This window comes from Macrobrachium rosenbergii, chromosome 9, assembly GCF_040412425.1.
Source record: "Macrobrachium rosenbergii isolate ZJJX-2024 chromosome 9, ASM4041242v1, whole genome shotgun sequence".
NCBI lineage: Eukaryota > Metazoa > Arthropoda > Malacostraca > Decapoda > Palaemonidae > Macrobrachium > Macrobrachium rosenbergii.
The window spans coordinates 9,468,607-9,488,334 of record NC_089749.1 but is presented as its reverse complement, the minus strand read 5'-3'; the positions used below and the strand labels follow the sequence as shown (position 1 = coordinate 9,488,334).

The 19,728-nt window shown below is 37.9% G+C and overlaps 1 protein-coding gene across 1 annotated transcript in view; it reads left to right on the top strand.

Annotated features, from left to right (window-relative positions):
• LOC136842165 (uncharacterized) overlaps positions 1-19,728 on the top strand; it is a 139,371-nt gene that overhangs the window by 4,136 nt on the left and 115,507 nt on the right. The window contains 1 exon segment of the mRNA XM_067109526.1: positions 3,539-3,601. Coding sequence (XP_066965627.1) covers positions 3,539-3,601 — 63 coding nt within the window.

The window sequence follows — 19,728 nt, the reverse complement described above, 5'->3', positions numbered from 1 at the left end:
TCAAGGGAAGCATTTATGATAAAGCGCGGTTTTATCTTCTTGCTGAACGTCGAGCAGAATTTCGGTCACCTACTTCGCCTGTGGGATCGAGTTTCATTTGACAAGTTTTAATTTTTGGGGTTTTTGTGTCAGTGGATGTCTGAGATTAGTGGATGCGTGTCCTTTTTCGTTTTAAAGGGAGAAAATCGTGTTGCTGTTTTGTTCGTGCATGTTCGTGTTTTCGTTATATATCGGATTCGTATGTTGGTTTTACAGTCTTGGAAGGTCGTATAGGCCTATGCTGATTGCCAGAAGTTAGACCTAACTCTACTTTCGTTTCTCAGTTTTTCTTGTCATTTGCTTTCCAGTTTGCGTTATTTATTAACAGAAGTAATCCAGCACGCATTACTTTGATTAAAAATAGACATTTCCAGTTACAGTTACCTCTGGCATGTGAAAGTTACCCAAACAAGCTGCGCATGTCTGTTCATGAACCTTAAAAGAGGAAGGGCGAAGGAGGGAGAGAGTGGGGGGGGGTGTTTGTTATATGACGTCACTGCAAACACTCCCCGCTCCGCACACCTACACTCTCCCGACTCTATACTCGTCAAGGCCAGGATATTCACAAACGCGCCTTTTACGCACTGTTGTCAAGTCGGTTTTTGTGTGTTCCTTTTCGTATATATTTTTTTACACTCGTCTCTGATTTAAAGGGAACACAAAGGGGTTACGGAGTTGATCAGGTTGCAAACGCAAGTCACTGGAGTCTTTAGGCTTTAGATCACCTTCCGATGTTGAGGTCTGACGTCATCATGGAGTATGCAGTGTTGGTCTACAGATATATATATTTTTTTACCTATTTCGAATCTTATCGTTTCGTTTCATGTCTACGTAACATATTCCCGAAATTTCCACATAAATGGGTAATATTTAATCCTATTTAGGTCACGTGATACTATTTAGTATTTAGTGTAAAGTGGATGTAGGCCTACATCTAGGAACATAATAAATGATTGTATTGACCAAATTTAATGTAACCATATACGAGAGATTTTTATTTTGGTGAAAAAACGGGTTTTTTTATTTGCCAATAAATAAACTACAGAGAACAGTTACTACAGCAAGTGCTCTCACAAGCATTAAAGAATAAAATTGTTTATCTTTAACAAACTAAGTGCTTTCTCAAGCATTAATAAAAAACATTTCCTCATATAAAACACGCACATTGTTATATTTTTAAAAATAAACCACATACAGTATTTACCTCGAAAACAAGCATAATACTCTAAAGCAAGCAAAATGAACCACAAGCACTAGAAAAATGTATTCTCATAAAAGCCAAGCACACTGACCATGTTTTTAATAAACTACGTACATTGTGTACCTGTAAGGCAAGCAAAACGAACGTGTTTGCAGTCACTAGACTGCATGTTTGCCTGTAAACAGTCTCTCGGTGCAGTCTGAGGCTTTGGCCTACCCTTTGGTAAACAGTGATGTCATGTTGGCAGAAGGTAATGTTTTGTGGTTCTTGAAGACTGTTTTATTTTTGTGTTGTCAGACATTAGTCTGCATATATATATTATATATATATTGTAGTTATCCCCTGGGCTCTTCAGGGAAGCCTCTCTCTCTCTCTCTCTCTCTCTCTCTCTCTCTCTCTCTCTCTCTCTCTCTCTCTCTCTCTATATATATATACATATATATATATATATATATATATATTATATATATATATATACATACATATATATATATATATATATATATATATATATATTTATATATGTTGTAATTATCTCCTGGGCTCTTCAGGAAGCCTCTCTCTCTCTCTCTCTCTCTCTCTCTCTCTCTCTCTCTCTCTCTCTCTCTCTCTGATTGTTTTTTTTTACTGTAATATCTCCAGGAAGACTCAGCCATAGGAGGATCAAAAATAATTCGTGTTATTAACTTTTGTAGTTTGGTATCTCTCTCTCTCTCTCTCTCTCTCTCTCTCTCTCTCTCTCTCTCTCTCTCTCTCTCTCTCTCTCTCTGATTGTTTTACATTGTAATATCTCAAGAAGACTCAGCCATGGAGAATCAAAAATAATTCGTGTTATTAAGCAGGTAGTTTGGTATCTCTCTCTCTCTCTCTCTCTCTCTCTCTCTCTCTCTCTCTCTCTCTCTCTCCACGGTAATATCTCCAAGGAAACACAGAGATATGATAATCAAACAATTCATGTTATTAACATTAGTAGTTTGATAGTTTTAACATCAAATTAATATTGTTAACAATTTAGAAAAACACACATGTTAATTTTAGTTAGTGGCAGAAATTCTTAAATTGATAAATTTAGGATTATTATTATTAATTTCCATTTCTTGCGCATGTTAATCTACTTTACATTCTCCTAAGTAAAGCTTTATGCAATTGCTCTTACATTTAAGTTGCACATTTTTCTCACAGTTAATAAAGTTACGTAAACCGCTTTGTTGATGTTATGTAGCCATTAAAAGCCACGTAGAATGTAGTTTGAAGATTGTAAAATCTAAAGTGTTTAAGAGCTCGAAATTATAGTTTAATTTGTGCTTGAAATTATTATACTTTAACTTAAGCTTGAAATGAATTGCTTGATTTTCTTGTGAATTAAATTTTATGATAATGAAAAAGAATAATGAATGTTTCTATTATTGCTTTTTATTATTTTGTTTTTCAGTTGAAAGCTTATTTCTGCCCAGTTTTCAATGCACCTTGCTACGTATTTTGATCATTATAACTTTGTCCATTGCTGTAGGTTAACGTATAGAAATAGGGACCAATATGCTAACGTTCAGATATAGACTATATCCTACTGTTCAGAGATAGATCTATATGTGAACGTTTAGAGATAGACCTATATACTAACGTTCAGTTATAGGCCTATATACTAACGTTCAGATATAGACCTGCATGTGCTAACGTTCAGAAATAGGCCTATATGCTAACGTTCAGATATAGACCTATACCGATATGCTAACTTTTAGATATAGACCTGTCTGCTGATGTTTAGATATAGACACCTATATGCTAACGTTCAGATATAGACCTATATGCTAACGTTCAGATATAGACCTATATGCTAACGTTCAGGTATAGACCTATATGCTAACGTTCAGATATAGACCTATATGCTAACGTTCAGATATAGACCTATATGCTCACGTTTAGATATAGACCTATATGTGAGCATTAAGAAGCAGACCTATATGCTAATGTGCAGATATAGACCTATATGTGTGTGTGTGAGCATTAAGAAATAGACCCATATGCTAACGTTTATTAGAAATTAGACCTATATGCATCTTCGTCATTCCAGTCAAACTAGTTTCACTCTAACTGACTGACATGTTTGCTAAACATAAGTTATTATAATTGCACGTAACTGGCTTCGATGGACAAAGTTTTGCTGTTCCAAAATCGCCTTTTTTTTTCAAATTTCACAGTTTGGCAAGAATGTGCACCGTAGACTAACAGCACCCAGTTTTGATTAACTTATTTTGTTTTTTTGTTTTTCTCTCTTTTTCGTTAACTGTGACAACTTAGATATGACGACAGCTACATGGAAACCCGAAGTGGAAATAGATACCACACTTACGGCAGTGAAGAGTGAGTACATATATACGAAATATGCATGTGGTGGCGTCACACTTTTTTTGGGGTCGTTTGCTGGCGATGGGACCGTTTTTATTATAATGCTACCTGGCAAATTTGTATTTAATCCTATAACTAGTTTTGAAGGTGGCGGGTCTCACTTTGAAGGAAGTGAGGTTAAACGACTAATTTTTGGGATTGGTTTAATATTCTTACCCCTCCCCCTCCCTCCCTCCGTAAGGGAATACAACCAAACATGACCTAAGTTGGCCTAGGTTGACGAGTTCAACCAAGCCAGATAGGTCTAGACCTACTTTAACGTTGCGTAAAGGAATACATGCTAAGTTAACCTGTGTTATACCTACCCTGGGGGCTTTGTCCCCCTCCCCCCTTCATACTCCCTGTAGTGGCCATTTTAAATATCCCTTCCCTCCCATAACTTTTATCGGTTAAAGTTAAATACAGCAATTAAAATTTAAACAACCCCCACCCCACTGTCTCTCTCCCTCCCTCCCAGTCTAGTGTGAAGATGTTAAACTGATCCAATGTTAATTTTTATGTATTTAATATAGAATTGGTGTGTGTATATAGTTTATAGTTTACTATAGCATCTGTTCAGTGTCTTTCTCTCGAGTATCGCAAGTTTCAAACCTTTGATTACTTGCTTTATTTGTCTTTTTTGTGTCATTTTTTCATTTCAGGTATTAAATATTCTATGTGCCATTGTCTAATGTGACGTTTGCTGTAGGCGTAGTTTTGCTTAGGCCTATTGTGTGCGAATGCTCATTCAGCCAAAATGATTCTTCATCTTTCGTACGCAATTTTTAGGTTGACAATATACGTCTAAGAGCTGTAACTTGTGAAATTGAAGGCGTTGACAGAGGACAGAACGGAAAACAAGTACGATGTTGCTGATAACGCGAAGCCGAAGCTTGTAACCGCCGATGGAGCAAGAAAAAAATGCGCCGAAGTTTCTCTGGCGCAGTCGAGTTTTCTGTACAACGTATAATTCTGTATGAAACTTTCAGCCACGGCCCATGACACTCTTAGTCGTGGCCCATGGAATCTTTCACCCACGGCCCGGTGGTGGCATGTGTTGTTGGCACCTATAGCGGTGCCAGACGCTGACTTTAACCTTAAATAAAATAAAAACTACTGAGGCTAGAGGGCTGCAATTTGGTATGTTTGATGATTGGAGGGTGGATGATCAACAGACCAATTTGCAGCCCTGTAGCCTCAGTAGTTTTTAAGATCTGAGGGCGGACGGAATAAAGTGCGGACGGACAGACAAAGCCGGCACAATAGATTTCTTTTACAGAAAACTAAAAAGCACGTCTCTCTCTCTCTCTCTCTCAAAAGATTTTTGCCGCGCGTTTGACCAATTCTGACAAATTAATTGACGCAGAAACGTAAAACATTTTGATGCCTCACTTGACCAAAAACATCAAAGCCAACATCTGTGGGTATTCTTAAAATCGTCTATAGGTTTATTCATGCTCATTGATTACCACAAATCTCGAAATATATCTTGATTTTCAAGTGGTCGGTAAAAAGGAAAATCATAGATCGCCTTATTCTGCCGTTATTCACATTTGCTGGTTTCGTAAACCAGTAAATATGAATAACGGCAGAATTCTCTTTCCCGAGATATAAACCAGCAACTGGAAGAACGGTTTTTATTCAGATGTTTTGCAAACATCATCACTAATTTTTTGTAGGTATTGGGTGACTATCGACAATTGCGATACAAGGAAAAACAAGTCTGATTACAATGAAATTTTGGACCTTGCAATACAAGGAGAAACAAGTCTGATTACAATGAAAGTTTGGCCCTTATTTTATTTTACGATATATAAGCCGTTTCCACCAAGAGGGAGGTAGGTCTAGAAAAATAAATATTGAAAATTATTTAAAATGTCGTCGGTAAGGTTGATATTGGATTTTAAGAACAGAGGCAAATACAGTTCATGAAATTTTCCTCCAGATCAAGTAAAATAAATCGAGAAAAACAGAATAAGAACAAAAACAAAAGCAACAGAAAGAAGCCATAGTCACCACTGCTATCATTGCACCACTCTGGGTAACCCGTCGCCTCTTCTTGAAGAGCTCTCTCTCTCTCTCTCTCTCCTCGTTGCCAGACGCATGACGGGGACAAAAACAAACTGATAACGGCCAGCTGGAGGTCTTCAGTGCTTCAAGAGGGGAAGCAGATTATTGATTTATAGAGCGTATAAGTCTGGCGAAGCGTTGGGGGCAAACGTTCAAACAATGGCAGTTGCGGAATAGGATATAGGAGAAAGAGCGTTGTTGTCTGATAACTCTTGCGCCATTGGCAGGTTCCGTGTGTTATGTTTTTCACTAGACCTATAGAAGGAAAAGTTCTTCCTAATTTACGTGTATGATATACGTAGGTCTATTCCAATAAATTTTTCAGCTACAGTCGTTCTGTAAGTCTGTACTTGATTATGGGTACATACGTTTATCAGATGCATAAATTACAAAGAACTTTTGTAATGTACGCGTCTGGTCAGAAGCATAAATTACAAAGAACTTTTGTAATGTACGCGTCTGGTACACGTACGTGTGCCTGAAAAAATAAGTGTTGACTTCAAGGACGATTGTAGCCGAAATATTGTTGGAATGAGATTTCAAAACGTGACGCAACTTGCGACACAGTTCAACACGAGCTCCCATGATAAGGGTTTCTTAACTAAACGTTATTATCTTCTGGGGATTATATATTTCGTCTCATAGAAGTCTGAGTTTACTTCGTTGCTTTATAAAATACAAGAATAACAAATTAGTTTGTTAGTATGTGTTATTGCATCAATGAAAATTAAAGTTGGTTGTATGGCTTATTGTTATTGAAAGATTAACATTCACAGATTTCAATAACAAAAGCACATAACTTTTCCAACCCTGAGGTTCCCCTGGAATATCTGCAGGAGGCTCCCGAGGAGGGGCCCCAAACGAAACCTGGCCCCTAGGTACCCAGCAGAGGGACCCTCTGCCGATCTGGGACTCAAGGATCACTCCGGAATCCCAGGAGAATTGCTTCTGTTTTTAAATTTTATTTTCTCTATCATTAAAAGAAGCAAACAACTTAGTTTCTACTTTTTACGATTTCCCAAAGATAGTGAATCCAGTCAGTAATCTGATCTGAGGCCATTTTGAGCCCCTGGCTCCAGGACCTTGGAGCTGGCTCCAGTTCCAGCCTCATCTTTGGAATGGATGGTGAGATAGATCCAGAGGTTACAAGAAATCTCAGAATGAAGAGTTAACGTTAAGTGCTTTTTTTTCAGAATTAAACCAAATCAAAATCATTATAATAGACACTTCCGGGGATTCCAGAGAGAGCCTTGGGTCCTGTTTCGGCAGGCCCTCTTCTGGTTAGTCTTAGAGAAATCTGGAGGTTGATGTTTTACAAAAGGGCCCTCTTAAAATTAGCTATGGAGCCTAGAGACTTAGCTTTGAAAGGGGCGGGGTCCCTCCCCCCTGTTTCTTATAAAATCTTAGGGTTTTGGAAATCTATACATAATTTTACTGTACACCCAGAGATTCTGAAAGGGTTAAAGTACTATAATAATATAGTGTAGTACAGTACAGTACATTCTAGTGGTGTTGTACTACTCATCACCACAAGATATTTTGTGAGTTACTATGACTAAGATAGTTACTGTGTTTCTCTGTTTTGTACTGTATGTAATGGAAACTATGTTAAAATTGTATTTATTTAACATTTTACTAATAAACGTACGCACAAAATATCTAGAGTCAGTTCAAATTAAAGCATCATACATAATCATCAGAAGTATGAATAACAACCTCAATTTAACATTGTTAGAATAAATCTAACTAACAAAGTCAGAATGGCAACGCGGGAATCACAACAAGGCAACCCAAACTTGACTGCCACTGCGCATGTGCAACGCTTATCGGTGAACTGCAAAAAAATAGACTCTCCCACACCCCTCGCGTCCGGTAATGCTGACAATTCTTGCCCGAGACATTGTTTGTACCTCGGAAACAACTTCCATACGATGTTACTATGTGTTTACTTCGTTACTGATGTCTCAGTTTGGCGGATGTGATGTCACGTCACGTCATGTCACGCCAGTACAGTTAGAATGTCTGTTTTTGTTAGTATTTTATTGTTAGGCTGTAAAAAAAGACTAAACTATGGCGCGGGAATTTATATTAACGAGGGGTATCCGGGGGTGTAATTTTATGTGACGGGTGTGTAAATATAAAGGTGTATTTTTGACATTTGGGAAGGTGTCATATAGTGTCTATGGTACGTCTCAGCATCTCGTCCATTTAATGAAATGCTTATAGTGTCTGTCACTATATGTGTGGAGGCGACGGCTTTGCAATAATGAATGAGAGTCGTATTTATAATACGAAGTGGCAACTTGATATCAGCTAGCCTTGGGAGACCTCTCTACTGTGGCCAAGTTGGGATTATCTTTGTTCGTGTTAACTTTAGTCATTACTTAGTTATTAACTTAATTAGTACTTTAGTTATTAGTTAAATGACGCAGATTTTAACACCTGTCTGTTAAAATGATTCTTTGGATTATGCGTTTTTGTGTGGAATATCTACTGTTATGAGGTGAATTAGCAATAATATTTTACGGGTTTCAAATTTAATTACCGTTGCGTGACTCTCTCTCTCTCTCTCTCTCTCTCTCTCTCTCTCTCTCTCTCTCTCTCTCTCTCTCTGTCCTAGTTTGAGCTTCATCAATTTTCAACCCTTTGAAGGAACTGTCTTTCTTTGTGGGTACTTATTCACAATATTACTTATTACTTATAAAAGTACAACCCTGGACAACTAGGTTCGGATAACCGTCTATTCATTGGCCCCCGAAAAAGTGAAATTCCTGGTGCTGGCTGGTAGGTACATACACCTTGACTCTTGTTGATGTTTAGCTCTGCAAAATGTTTATTTTTCGACTTGCGGAATCGGTACTTAAAGGCGCAAGAGTCTGCATTCATTAAGACAAACGCCTTCCTCCAATCAGGATTCAGTTCTCTCAAGGACTTGGCAAATTCCTTGGGCGTCAGTGTTTTGTTTTGCTTTGTACAACTGGGCATTAGCGCCCGTAATATCTACTGGCGGTCTGTAGGGCAGTAGGGCGTAGATGTGCTACATACCATTTCTGCAAATCTCATCAGACTGACTAACCCTGTATTAGTATGTTTGGAGATTCTTATGCTTACAGGGCTTTCATTATTAAAATCCAGAGTGCCCCTATTGACCTAATTATCGGTAAAGTTTGTATCCGGTGGTTACTCGGCTGTGGATGGTCGATGCCGTGTTGGAGGATGATTTGGGGCCAGCATTTTCATTCTGAAATGCTTTATGTATGTATGTACAGTATGTATATATGTATGTATGTATATATATGTATATATGCGTGTGTATACATGCATATATGTGTGTCTGTATATACGTATGTATGTCTTATTTTTTTATCTTTTATTATAAAAACAACAGTATCTGTATATATAATATACAGTATTACATATAATCTCAATAGCATTAATAACTAATTCAAAGTTAAACAAGTCATTTGGTAGATTTTTTTCATGTGTACATAAAGGAATTTTAATAACTTTTAAGTATTACAATTATGTACAAATCAATGACTGAAATTCCTGCTCTTCAACTATTCCAGTCCTCGAAAGGATTTTTATTAAAGCTTTCCATTTTACTAGAGTGCGTGTCAGTGCCTTTGCTGTGGTCATTATATTGGGTCATTACAGTGGCCAAGGTCAGACGGGTCAATGAAGTTGTTGCAGGGTACAGTCAGACGGGTTGTGTAAATTCCTAGTGGCCGAGTGAATATATATAGTGTTCGGTCTGGTAAATCACAAGTCAGCTGATAAGATCTACCAATGGGTTTTTTTTTTTCAAAATGGAAGATAATTGGTTAAAAAAAGCTACTGATAAAAATTACAGAAACAAAGAGGTTTGTTTTTATCAGTCTGGAAGATAATTGGTCAAAAGAACTATTAGAAAAAGTTATGAAAATGAATAATAAATGCTTTAGTTTATGCAAAACTGTCGGGGAGGAGTCTGTGAACTTTTACAGAAAGAATAACCGAACAATAATGAAATTAATACAAAACAGAGAGACGGATTCAGTGTGTTTGTGGAATTGGGAATTACTTTAGTTTGAGAAAATGAGAATTAGTTTGAGAAAGTAAGAATTAGTTTGAGGAACTAAGAATGGTTTGAGAAAGTGAGAATTAGTTTGAGGAACTAAGACTGGTTTGAAAAACTGAGAATTAGTTTGAAGAACTGAGAATTAGTTTGAAGAACTAAGAATTAGTTTTAAAAACTGAGAATTAGTTTAAAAAAGTGAGAATTACTTTGAGAAAGTGAGAATTAGTTCGAGAAACTAAGGATTAGTTTGAGAAAATGAGACTTAGTTTGAGAAAGTGAGACTTAGTTTGAGAAAGTGAGAATTAGTTTGAGGACCTAAAAACTATTTTGTGAAAGTGAGAATTAGTATACGAGAAACTGAAAATAACTTTGAGGACCTAAAGAATTAGTTTCAGAGAGTGAGAATTAGTTTCAGAAAGCAAGAATTAGTTTCAGAAACCGAAAATCAGTTTGAGAAACTAAGAAGTACCTCGAGAAAGTGTGAACCAGTCCGAGAAAGCGAGGAGAATAACTTAGTCACAATTTAAGAGTTAAATGACAAGTTCAATATCGCAGCAAAAGCGAAATTTGCATGCTCTAAGAATATTCTTCTAGTCGGGAAGTGCTACAGCGCTAGCTAGCTGTCACGTATTATTGACACTTCTTTTTCAATGTCTCCCAGACCTTCCAGTGTCCTGCTTGCTCGTTCTGTTCCGTGAGTCAGCAGCTGTTTCTTTAGGAAGCACTTTTAAGTTTTCTGTAAAAGAAAACTATTGTGCAGGCTTTGTCTGTCCGTCCGCACTTTTTTCTTCCGCCCTCAGATCTTAAAAACTACTGAGCCTAGAGGGCTGCAAACTGGTATGTTGATCATCCACCCTCCAATCATCAAACATACCAAATTGCAGTCCTCTGGCCTCGGTAGTTTTTATTTTATTCAAGGTTAAAGTTAGCCGTAATAATGCATCTGGCAACGATAAATGATAGGCCATCACCGGGTCGTGGTTAAAGTTTCATGGGCTGCGGCTCATACAGCATTATACCGAGACCACCGAAAGATAGATCTATTTTCCGTGGCCTTGATTATACTCTGTAGCGGCTGTACAGGGAACTCGTTTCTTCGGCGCATTTTTTACTTGTTTTTTATCTCTCTACTTTCCATCTTTGGTTTTTTGTGGGTTATCTTCGCTTCAATTGTCTTACCATGATCAGCAAAAATGTCTTATTTCCTCTTTGTAGAGGGTAGTCACGGGAACACGGAAGCTGTTTTGAAAATTACGTTATCACTGCAAAGTCATTACGGGTGACCAGCTGTTATTTTTTTCCCATCCACCAGTGGAAAAGTACCCGAGTGCGTATTTGGTTTGACCATAACACTATATAAACAAGAGTACATTTTACTATACATTAAACAATGGAACTGTACCTGGGTACACATTTAGTTTTTCCACAACAGTACACTAGAGCACATTTTACTCTAGGGAGTGTTTTGTTTTTGTTTTTCTCCACCAGTGGAACAATACTTAATTTCACATTTAGTTTTAACAGTACACTAGAGTACATTTTACTCTAGGCTTTGTTTTGTTTTCCCACCAGTGGAACAATACCTGAGTGCACATTTAGTTTTAACACAGAGTAGGCTACATTATAGTACATTTTACTCAAGGCATTATTTGTTTTTGTTTTATTTTCCCACCAGTGGAACAATACCTGAGTGCACATTCGGTTTGACCATAACAATAAACAAGAGCGCATTTTGATCGTATTTTAATCTGGACATTCCTTGTGTATTTGTGGCACAGTATTACCTGAATGCACATTTAGTTCCACCCTAACACCACATTAAAGCACGTTTTAATCTGAGCATTCCTTAAGAATACAGTTTATTGATCATTTAAAGAGAGGAATGCATGAGTCTAAGTCCCTGTATGTGCATGAATCGCTTTGGTTGACCGACGACGCAAAAATATCATCGCCTCGCCTTGCGTGTTCTCTCTCCCTCCCCCCTTCCCTATCAACCCCTTCCCCTTCCTCCAGTGCCCTCCCCCGTCGTCATCATCATCATCATCGGCTTCCAGGTGACCTTGGGAGAGAGAGAGAGAGAGAGAGAGAGAGAGAGAGAGAGAGACAAGCAAGAAAAGGCGATGATGTTGCGCTCTGGTGGCGAACCATGGCAACTCTCCTTCCTCGTTCTTGTTGTCAAGTTCGTTTCGCGCCATAATTGACTAACTTCGCGGGGAAGGGAGGGGGGGCTGGTGTTGTGGGGAAACAAGATTTCCTGTTTTAAATCTCCTTTACGTAACGTCGTTTTAGACCTGTTATTCTGCGTGTTATCTCCTCTCCACCTATGTCTTCATTTATATTCATTTATTTTTATTTTAGCATACGGCATTTCATTTGTTCGAAGGCTGGACGCTTGGCTAAAAAGTCTCGCGGGCTGCTCTGCCGAGCAAGAGCCCGTGCTGGCATGACGTCAGCTTAATATAACAAAAATAACAGCAACAATCGTTGCTCTAGACATACAGTTCAGGCTATTTAGAATAATATGGCGTTATAACTGAATATCTAATTGTATTAAATTAAGATTTCTTCACCAGCCAACTCAGCGTGTATTAAAATAACATAGCAACAAGCTTTCATTTATCATATAAAAATTTTATTAACTTTGTGACTAGAATCTTTTTTCTTTTCCTAAATTCGTGTGGGTCCACGTCACGCTAGGGACTTCGTACTCGATGCCCCGTCGGAGGCATTTTCCCGAGATGGAACCGAGTTCCGGGACCTTTCCCTGAAAAAAAGCCGGACGCCATATCTTGAAAACTAACCATAGAATTTTCTTGAAAATAATCTCATCATATTTCCCACACCCAAATTAGAGTAATTTTAATTATGCAATCTATCCTAACCTAGGGGCACGGCAAAAATAAACCGGGGCTGGTGCAATACTAGCATACATCTCAGGAATTTGCGACCTGCCCAGGTCCTGCCAAACATACCTGGGCCAGACTTTGTGGGGGTACCTTTCAATTTAGGATGGATATTCGGTGACCTTGCGACAACATAGTAGACTTTTGTCTTGCGAATTTTAAATTCAATTCAGAATGTCATTTAGAGGAAATATAAGCTTAAAAAGCAGTGGTATCAATGTAAAAGATATTTTTTTAAATATAGGGGACATGTATTTTGGGGATTTATTTTAAATTTAGAATGAAACATAGAGGAAATGTAAACTTAAAGCAATATATTCAATATAGAAGAAATTGTTTAAACAAGCATTATGTGAATCTGGATGTGAACAGTAGATTTTTATTATTGTTAAAAGTCTGAAGGAAATTTTTGCTGGATTTTTATTTCAGCGAAATTAGAAATGAATATTTTCATTATAGAGTATATATGTCACGCATACTTTTGAAGATTTCCCCACAGGGCCGTAGTGCCACAGGTGTACTGTAGGCATTACTGAAGGTTCTTTGCGGCGTCCCTTCGGCCCTAAGCTGCTGCCCCTTTCATTCCTTTTACTGTACCTCCGTTCATATTTTCTTTCCACCCTTTCCTATCATTTGTTTCATAGTCCAACTGGAAAAGGTTTTCTCCTGTTCCTTCCACCCTTTCCTATCATTTTGCCTAAATTTCTATTCCATTTTCTTTTGAAGAGTTGAAAATGTTTTATATCACAATTTCCGGTGGTTGATTTTGCTATCTTGGTACAAAGAAATCACTGTATTAAATTCAGTGAATTATCTTATCGAATTATCTTATCGGTAGGCAAAGAGTGTATTAAGATACTGTTAAACTATACGCGTTTGTGTGTATGTGATTATTCATAATTCTGTAATTGTGATTATAATCGTCAGGTGTTGGAAAATCCGTTCCGACGTTAACGAATATTGGGCGAACGAAAAACTGTGGAAAGCATTTCATAAATATAATATATATATATATATATATATATATATATATATATATATATGTATGTGTGTGTGTGTGTGTGTGTGTGTGTGTGTGTGCGTGTGTGCGTGTATGTATGTGACGTCTGCATGACCAAGATCTAAAGAATACCATTCTTTGCATCTTGCGCATAACATTAGTCTGAAATATTACCCCCCTTCAGTCATTCTAAATTATCTTAATTATAGCCTTACGTCAAGGGTAATTTGACCTGATTTCTTTCTCCTGCCTTCAAGGAAAAGGTCAGAGGTCACGGCTCAGATTGGAAGGGCAGCAAAAAGAGATAATAAGTGAGAAAGGCTAAGATAAGAAGACCTTTAGTGAAGAAGGAAAGATATGGAGTGTTTTGAATTTTGTGTATGTGTATTATATACTAACGCAATATCCTTTTCTGAACTTTACCCAGTCTGCGACCCGACACAGTGGACTGACCACCAGGTACTAGATTCACTGCTAAGGTCAGTAGGGATGCTGTAAGATTTTCCGGATTGATCTCGAGTCTTGCTGATGAAAAAAAAAAATATACACATATATATATATATATATGTGTGTGTGTACATTGTCTATATATATTGCGAGTGTAAAATCTTTCAGTTTCTCATATCTCTAAGACATTAAAACCACGTGCAGTCATACATAAAAATACATAGATAATGTTATTAACAATATCTAATGCTTTAGTTGCGTTCCGAACAATGTGAGTACAGTACTATTAATCCATTAAGATTAATAGTACTATACTACAAGAGCTGAATACATTTCAGAATATCCTGCAACTTGACACAGTATTTTTCTGACCCGAACCTCGTTGCTTGCTCAACCTTTCAATCTGTTTATTTTTGGTTCGGTGCTGACTCATCTTTGCAATCTCAGTAACGTCCCGATTAAGCCCAAGCCGTGGCCGGGGGGGTTGGTAGCATTGTGTGGGTCAGGGTTGCCAACATTTCCCTTGCGTGTTTGCAGGCACTCAGTCAGTGCTCACTCAAGCAAGCTCTGAACCTTGCACTCAAGGTTTTGTCTGCGGGATATACGTGGGTGGGAAGCTTTCCACCTGAAATGGATGGGTGGAAGACTATCTCTCTCTCTCTCTCTCTCTCTCTCTCTCTCTCTCTCTCTCTCTCTCTCTCTCTCTCAAGCACGTTTTAAATATGGTTTATAGTACACAATAATATATTTAATACGACAGTTTAAATAGGCTTTCGTGCTGACATAGTACTAGTCGCCATACTGTATTGCGCTTTCGCTCACAGCGGCTGACACTCCAATCACCATAGATTTGACACGACTGCGTCAGGATTAACAGGAAATCCTTTGGTGACTGGCGAATCACTGATAGTGGAATTGACGTGCTAAAAAGCCTGAGTTACCAAAGCACTCTCTTGTATATGTTACAAGCGGACAGCGAAACCAGGCATTCCACGAACTGCCTGAAATGTCAGGCAGATAGCGAAATGCACTTTGGGGCATTTGATCTTCCCAGGGGCTAGTACTAAACACGGCGAAATCCGTTTGATCCCTTGGGAATAGTACTGAACATGGTGAAATACATTTGATCCCCCCAGGGGCTAGTACTGAACACTGCAAAATACATTTGACCCCCCAGGGGCGAGTACTAAACACCGCAAAATACATTTGACCCCCTGGGGATAGTACTAAACACCGCAAAATACATTTGACCCCCGCCAGGGGCTAGTACTAAACACGGCAAAATACATTTGATCCCCAGGGGCTATTACTAAACACTGCAAAATAAATTTGACCCCAGGGTTAGTACTAAACATGGCAAAATACATTTGACCCCCGGGGGCTAGTACTAAACAATGGCAAAATACATTTGACCCGCCAGGGGCTAATGCTAAACATGGCAAAATACATTTGACCCCCCCCCAGGGGCTAGTACTAAACACCACAAAATACATTTGACTCCCAAGGGGCTAGTACTAAACACAGCAAAATACATTTTGAACCCCACCAGGGGCTAGTGCTAAACACGGCGAAACAGTGTAGGTGAGTCGCTGTTTCGCCTTGTTTAGTACTAGCCCCTGGGGATGGGATCAAATGTCCCTAATTGCATTTCGTTATCTGCCTTGAAATTTCAGGCAGTTCGTGAAATGCTGGTTTCGCTATCTACCTGTAATTTATTTAATTATTTATGAATTGAAGTTTGAGTTTCATTATTATTAAGAGGCCTTCTTCAGATGGTATCCTGTATGGTCTAGTACCATAGCTAGTTCCTCATTGGAGGGATGGTTAGAGCCGTCGCTTAGCGCGCTGTTGGCCCAGCGTTCGACTCTCCGACTGGCTAATGAAGAATTAGAGGAATTTATTTCTGGTGACAAATTAATTTCTCGGTATAATGTGGTTCGGATTCCACAATAAGCTGTAGGTCCCGTTGCTAGGTAACCAGTTGGTTCTTAGCCACGTAAAATAAGTCTAATCCTTCGGGCCAGCCCTAGGAGAGCTGTTAATCAGCTCGGTGGTCTGGTTAAACTAAGATATACTTAAGTACCATAGCTTCTATTTCGGTAAGGAAATTGTTAAGAGTAATTACATTCTAAACTTCCTTTGTACTATACTTGAAACGTTTAGCCATTTTTAGGTAAATGTTTGAAGTACTCAGATTGGATGTACAAACCGGTAAATGTTTGGAGAACGGTTTTTAATTCAGACATTTATTAGATGTGTGAACGTTCTGTGAAAGCATTTTTGTCTTAAATGTGAATGTTTGGTTATTATTATTATTATTATTATTATTATTATTATTATTATTATTATTATTATTATTATTATTATTATTATTATTCAGGGAGGAAAGAATAGTATAGATTACAGAGAATATACAGATTTATTCAAAGTTAGGAATTTCACTTGTTAATACTTTTGAATCTGATGCGTATTGAGTAGCTTTTGGGGAGGGAGAGAGAGAGAGAGAGAGATAGAGAGAGAGAGAGAGGTTAGGGGGATGTCCAATCATCTGATGAATGAATGATTTTACCTCGTCGAGGGTCTGCAGTTTTGAGAGAGAGAGAGAGAGAGTTTGGTCACTTCTTCCTTTAATTCTTCAAGGGCATCACCATTCGGCACCCCTGCGGAGTTGACCCAGTCACGAAACCTGGGTTGAGGCCACGGGGCGCTTCCTTCCTATATGCGAATCCCCTCAACCCACCTTGACCTAAATCTGCGTTTCCGAAACAGTGGGCGAATTTCTCTTGACCTTCCACCTTATTCCATTTGACTCTTCTCTTACGAATGTATGAGACTCATTTTCCTCGTGGAATCGAGTGGAAGACAGAATTTAGGGCAAAGGCCAAGCTCTGGGACCTATGACGTCATTCGGTGCTCAAAGGGAAATTGAGAGCAAAAAGGTTTGAGAGGTGTAACTATGAAACAGTTGACAGGAGAGGCTGGAAAGAAAGATATGAGGAAGGAAATATGAAAGGAGGTACAGTAAAAGGAAAGAAAGGGGTTTCAGCTAGGGCCCTTAGGAAGGGACACTGCAGAGAACCTCAGGTAATGCCTACAGTGCACCGCACGAGGTGCACCGACGGCGCTACTTCCCTATGGAGTAATTTTCATCCTGGGCTTGATAATAAGACTGTTTTTTTTTTAAGTTGTTAAAATTTTTATTTTATACATTAACTGTTAAATAATATGTTGGTTCGTATGCAAATCCTTTATTATTATTATTATTATGAAATTCAACTAACATACAGTATATATATATATATATATATATATATATATATATATATATATATATATATATATATATATATATATACAGTATATATATACACATATATGTATAGTAATATATGTATGTATACATACGTACAAGCAAAACAACATGCACAACAGCCCTCCGGCTCAAAGCAAACTATATTGAATTTCTCAGAAGTGCAACGAACCACCAAGTTCCAACGACACCCCTTCCCTACCCACCCCCACCCACCCCTTTTTGCCCTCTCTGTCTCCAAGAGATCCCTTTGAGCAGAAAACCGACCTCCTTCGGTTACAATTCGGAATCTGCGTCCTGATTGTAAGCAGATCGGATTGTTGCGTGTCTTCCCAGAGTTCACTTTAAGCTCTTCCCATGAGTCAGACTCTTTAGCGGTTCTTAGGTAGACTCAGAATGTTCGAGAAGACGCAACGGGGACTTTAATTAGTTTCATGATGATAATAATAATAATAATAATAATAATAATCTTTGGGAACTTTTATCTAGCCAGTAGCCCTATGTTTATATATATATATATAATATATATATATATATATATATATATATATATATATATATATATATATATATATATATATATATATATATATATATATATATATATATATATATATATATATATATGTGTGTGTGTGTGTTTTTATGTACACTTATGCATTCAATAGTTACTTTTCATCCAAAATAATGAAGCTTACTAATTAATCTTCAACTCAATCTCTCACTGTCTCAATCCTTTACTGAAAACCTTCTTTATTCCTTTCCATGTCAATGTCAACCCCCCCCTTTTTTTTTTTACCCTTTCCCACCCCCTCCAACTCCCCTTCCCCCATAACCTAAATTTTATGCAAATGAGTTCCGGCAACGATTATCTTTCACGTGAGCGAGAAGGAACGTGCGTATAAATTTTATTAATAATCAGATACTGAACGTTCAAGGATCAAGCACAACTATAATTTTTGGTCAAGGTTGTGAAAATTCCGCCTCTGATTGTGGAGTTGTGTTGCTATACTTTATGTCGTTGTTTTGATTGTTTTTGGTCTGTAATAGCTTAGACGATTTCGGAGACAGAATTGGAGGCCTGATTGTTTTAATGTATTAGTAAAATTACTAGATTGCTAAATGACTTATTTTAAATTGAATAGAACCTCTCAACAATTAGATACAAGTTTCGTGCCGCTAAAGAATTTAGAAAGCTCTTTGATAAGTTCCTACAAAGAGCAAAATGAAAGACTATCAACAAAAATGTACATAAAAAAATACTTTTACAATAGTTCATGCTTCTCTCTCTCACTCACTTATCTCACGCATATTCGTGAGGCGTCTATAACATAATGTGCGCGCGCATACTTTCCGTGTTCACATCTTTCACGTTCAGGTCTCGGGACCTTTAAATTTAAATTGAAGGGGTTCAGTAACTTCAAGTTCAGTCGTGATCAGGTTTCCGATTGCGAGCTGCCCTGAGCTCTCTCTCTCTCTCTCTCTCTCTCTCTCTCTCTCTCTCTCTCTCAAAACGTGCAGATATGTTGCCTTCTAAATCTGCCACCTAATAAAGTAATCTGATCTCTTAAACTGCATGTTGCTTATCCCAATTTGCTATGCTCTCTCTCTCTCTCTGTCTCTCTCTCTCTCTCTCTCTCTCTCTCTCTCTGTATATATATATATGTATGTGTGTGTGTGTGTATACATATATAGGTCTATTTTTTGGTATACAAACTTCACTTCGCCATGTTGATTTGAGGTATATAATCTAATCTTTTTATTAATCATTCTCTATACTGTTTTTCTTTGTAAAACCACTCTGTTGTGTTAGTAAGATTCAGCAATAGCTTGAATAAGGCTAAAGAAGAGAAGGATAAAAAGATAAGACACCTAAAATAAAGGAGAATGAGGAAGACTCGTTATAAAGAAATGCTAAAATCTTCTCGCTCCTAACTCGTACTAACTCCTCACCCCTCCCGCGGTGTCGAGACAAGGGTGCTCATTTCAAATTGCCTCCAGAACTAGATAGGATGCTATGCTACTACAGTGAGGGTCCTCAAGGATATGATGAAGGTTAGTAGGATGCAGAGTTACCAACGGTCAGACATTCCTAACGATCGATGCCATGGGATGTGTTATAGTAGGTGGCAGAGTTGGGGTGGGTGTGTGTGTGGAAAGTGCAGTTTTATAGACCGATACTCTGAGAGAGCCAGGTATCTATATATATATATATCTGTCTGTATACTATATATATATAGTATGCATTGATGAATAAATAGATAAATGGGGGCGGGGTGGGGTGTGGGAAGTGCTGTTTCATAGACCGATACT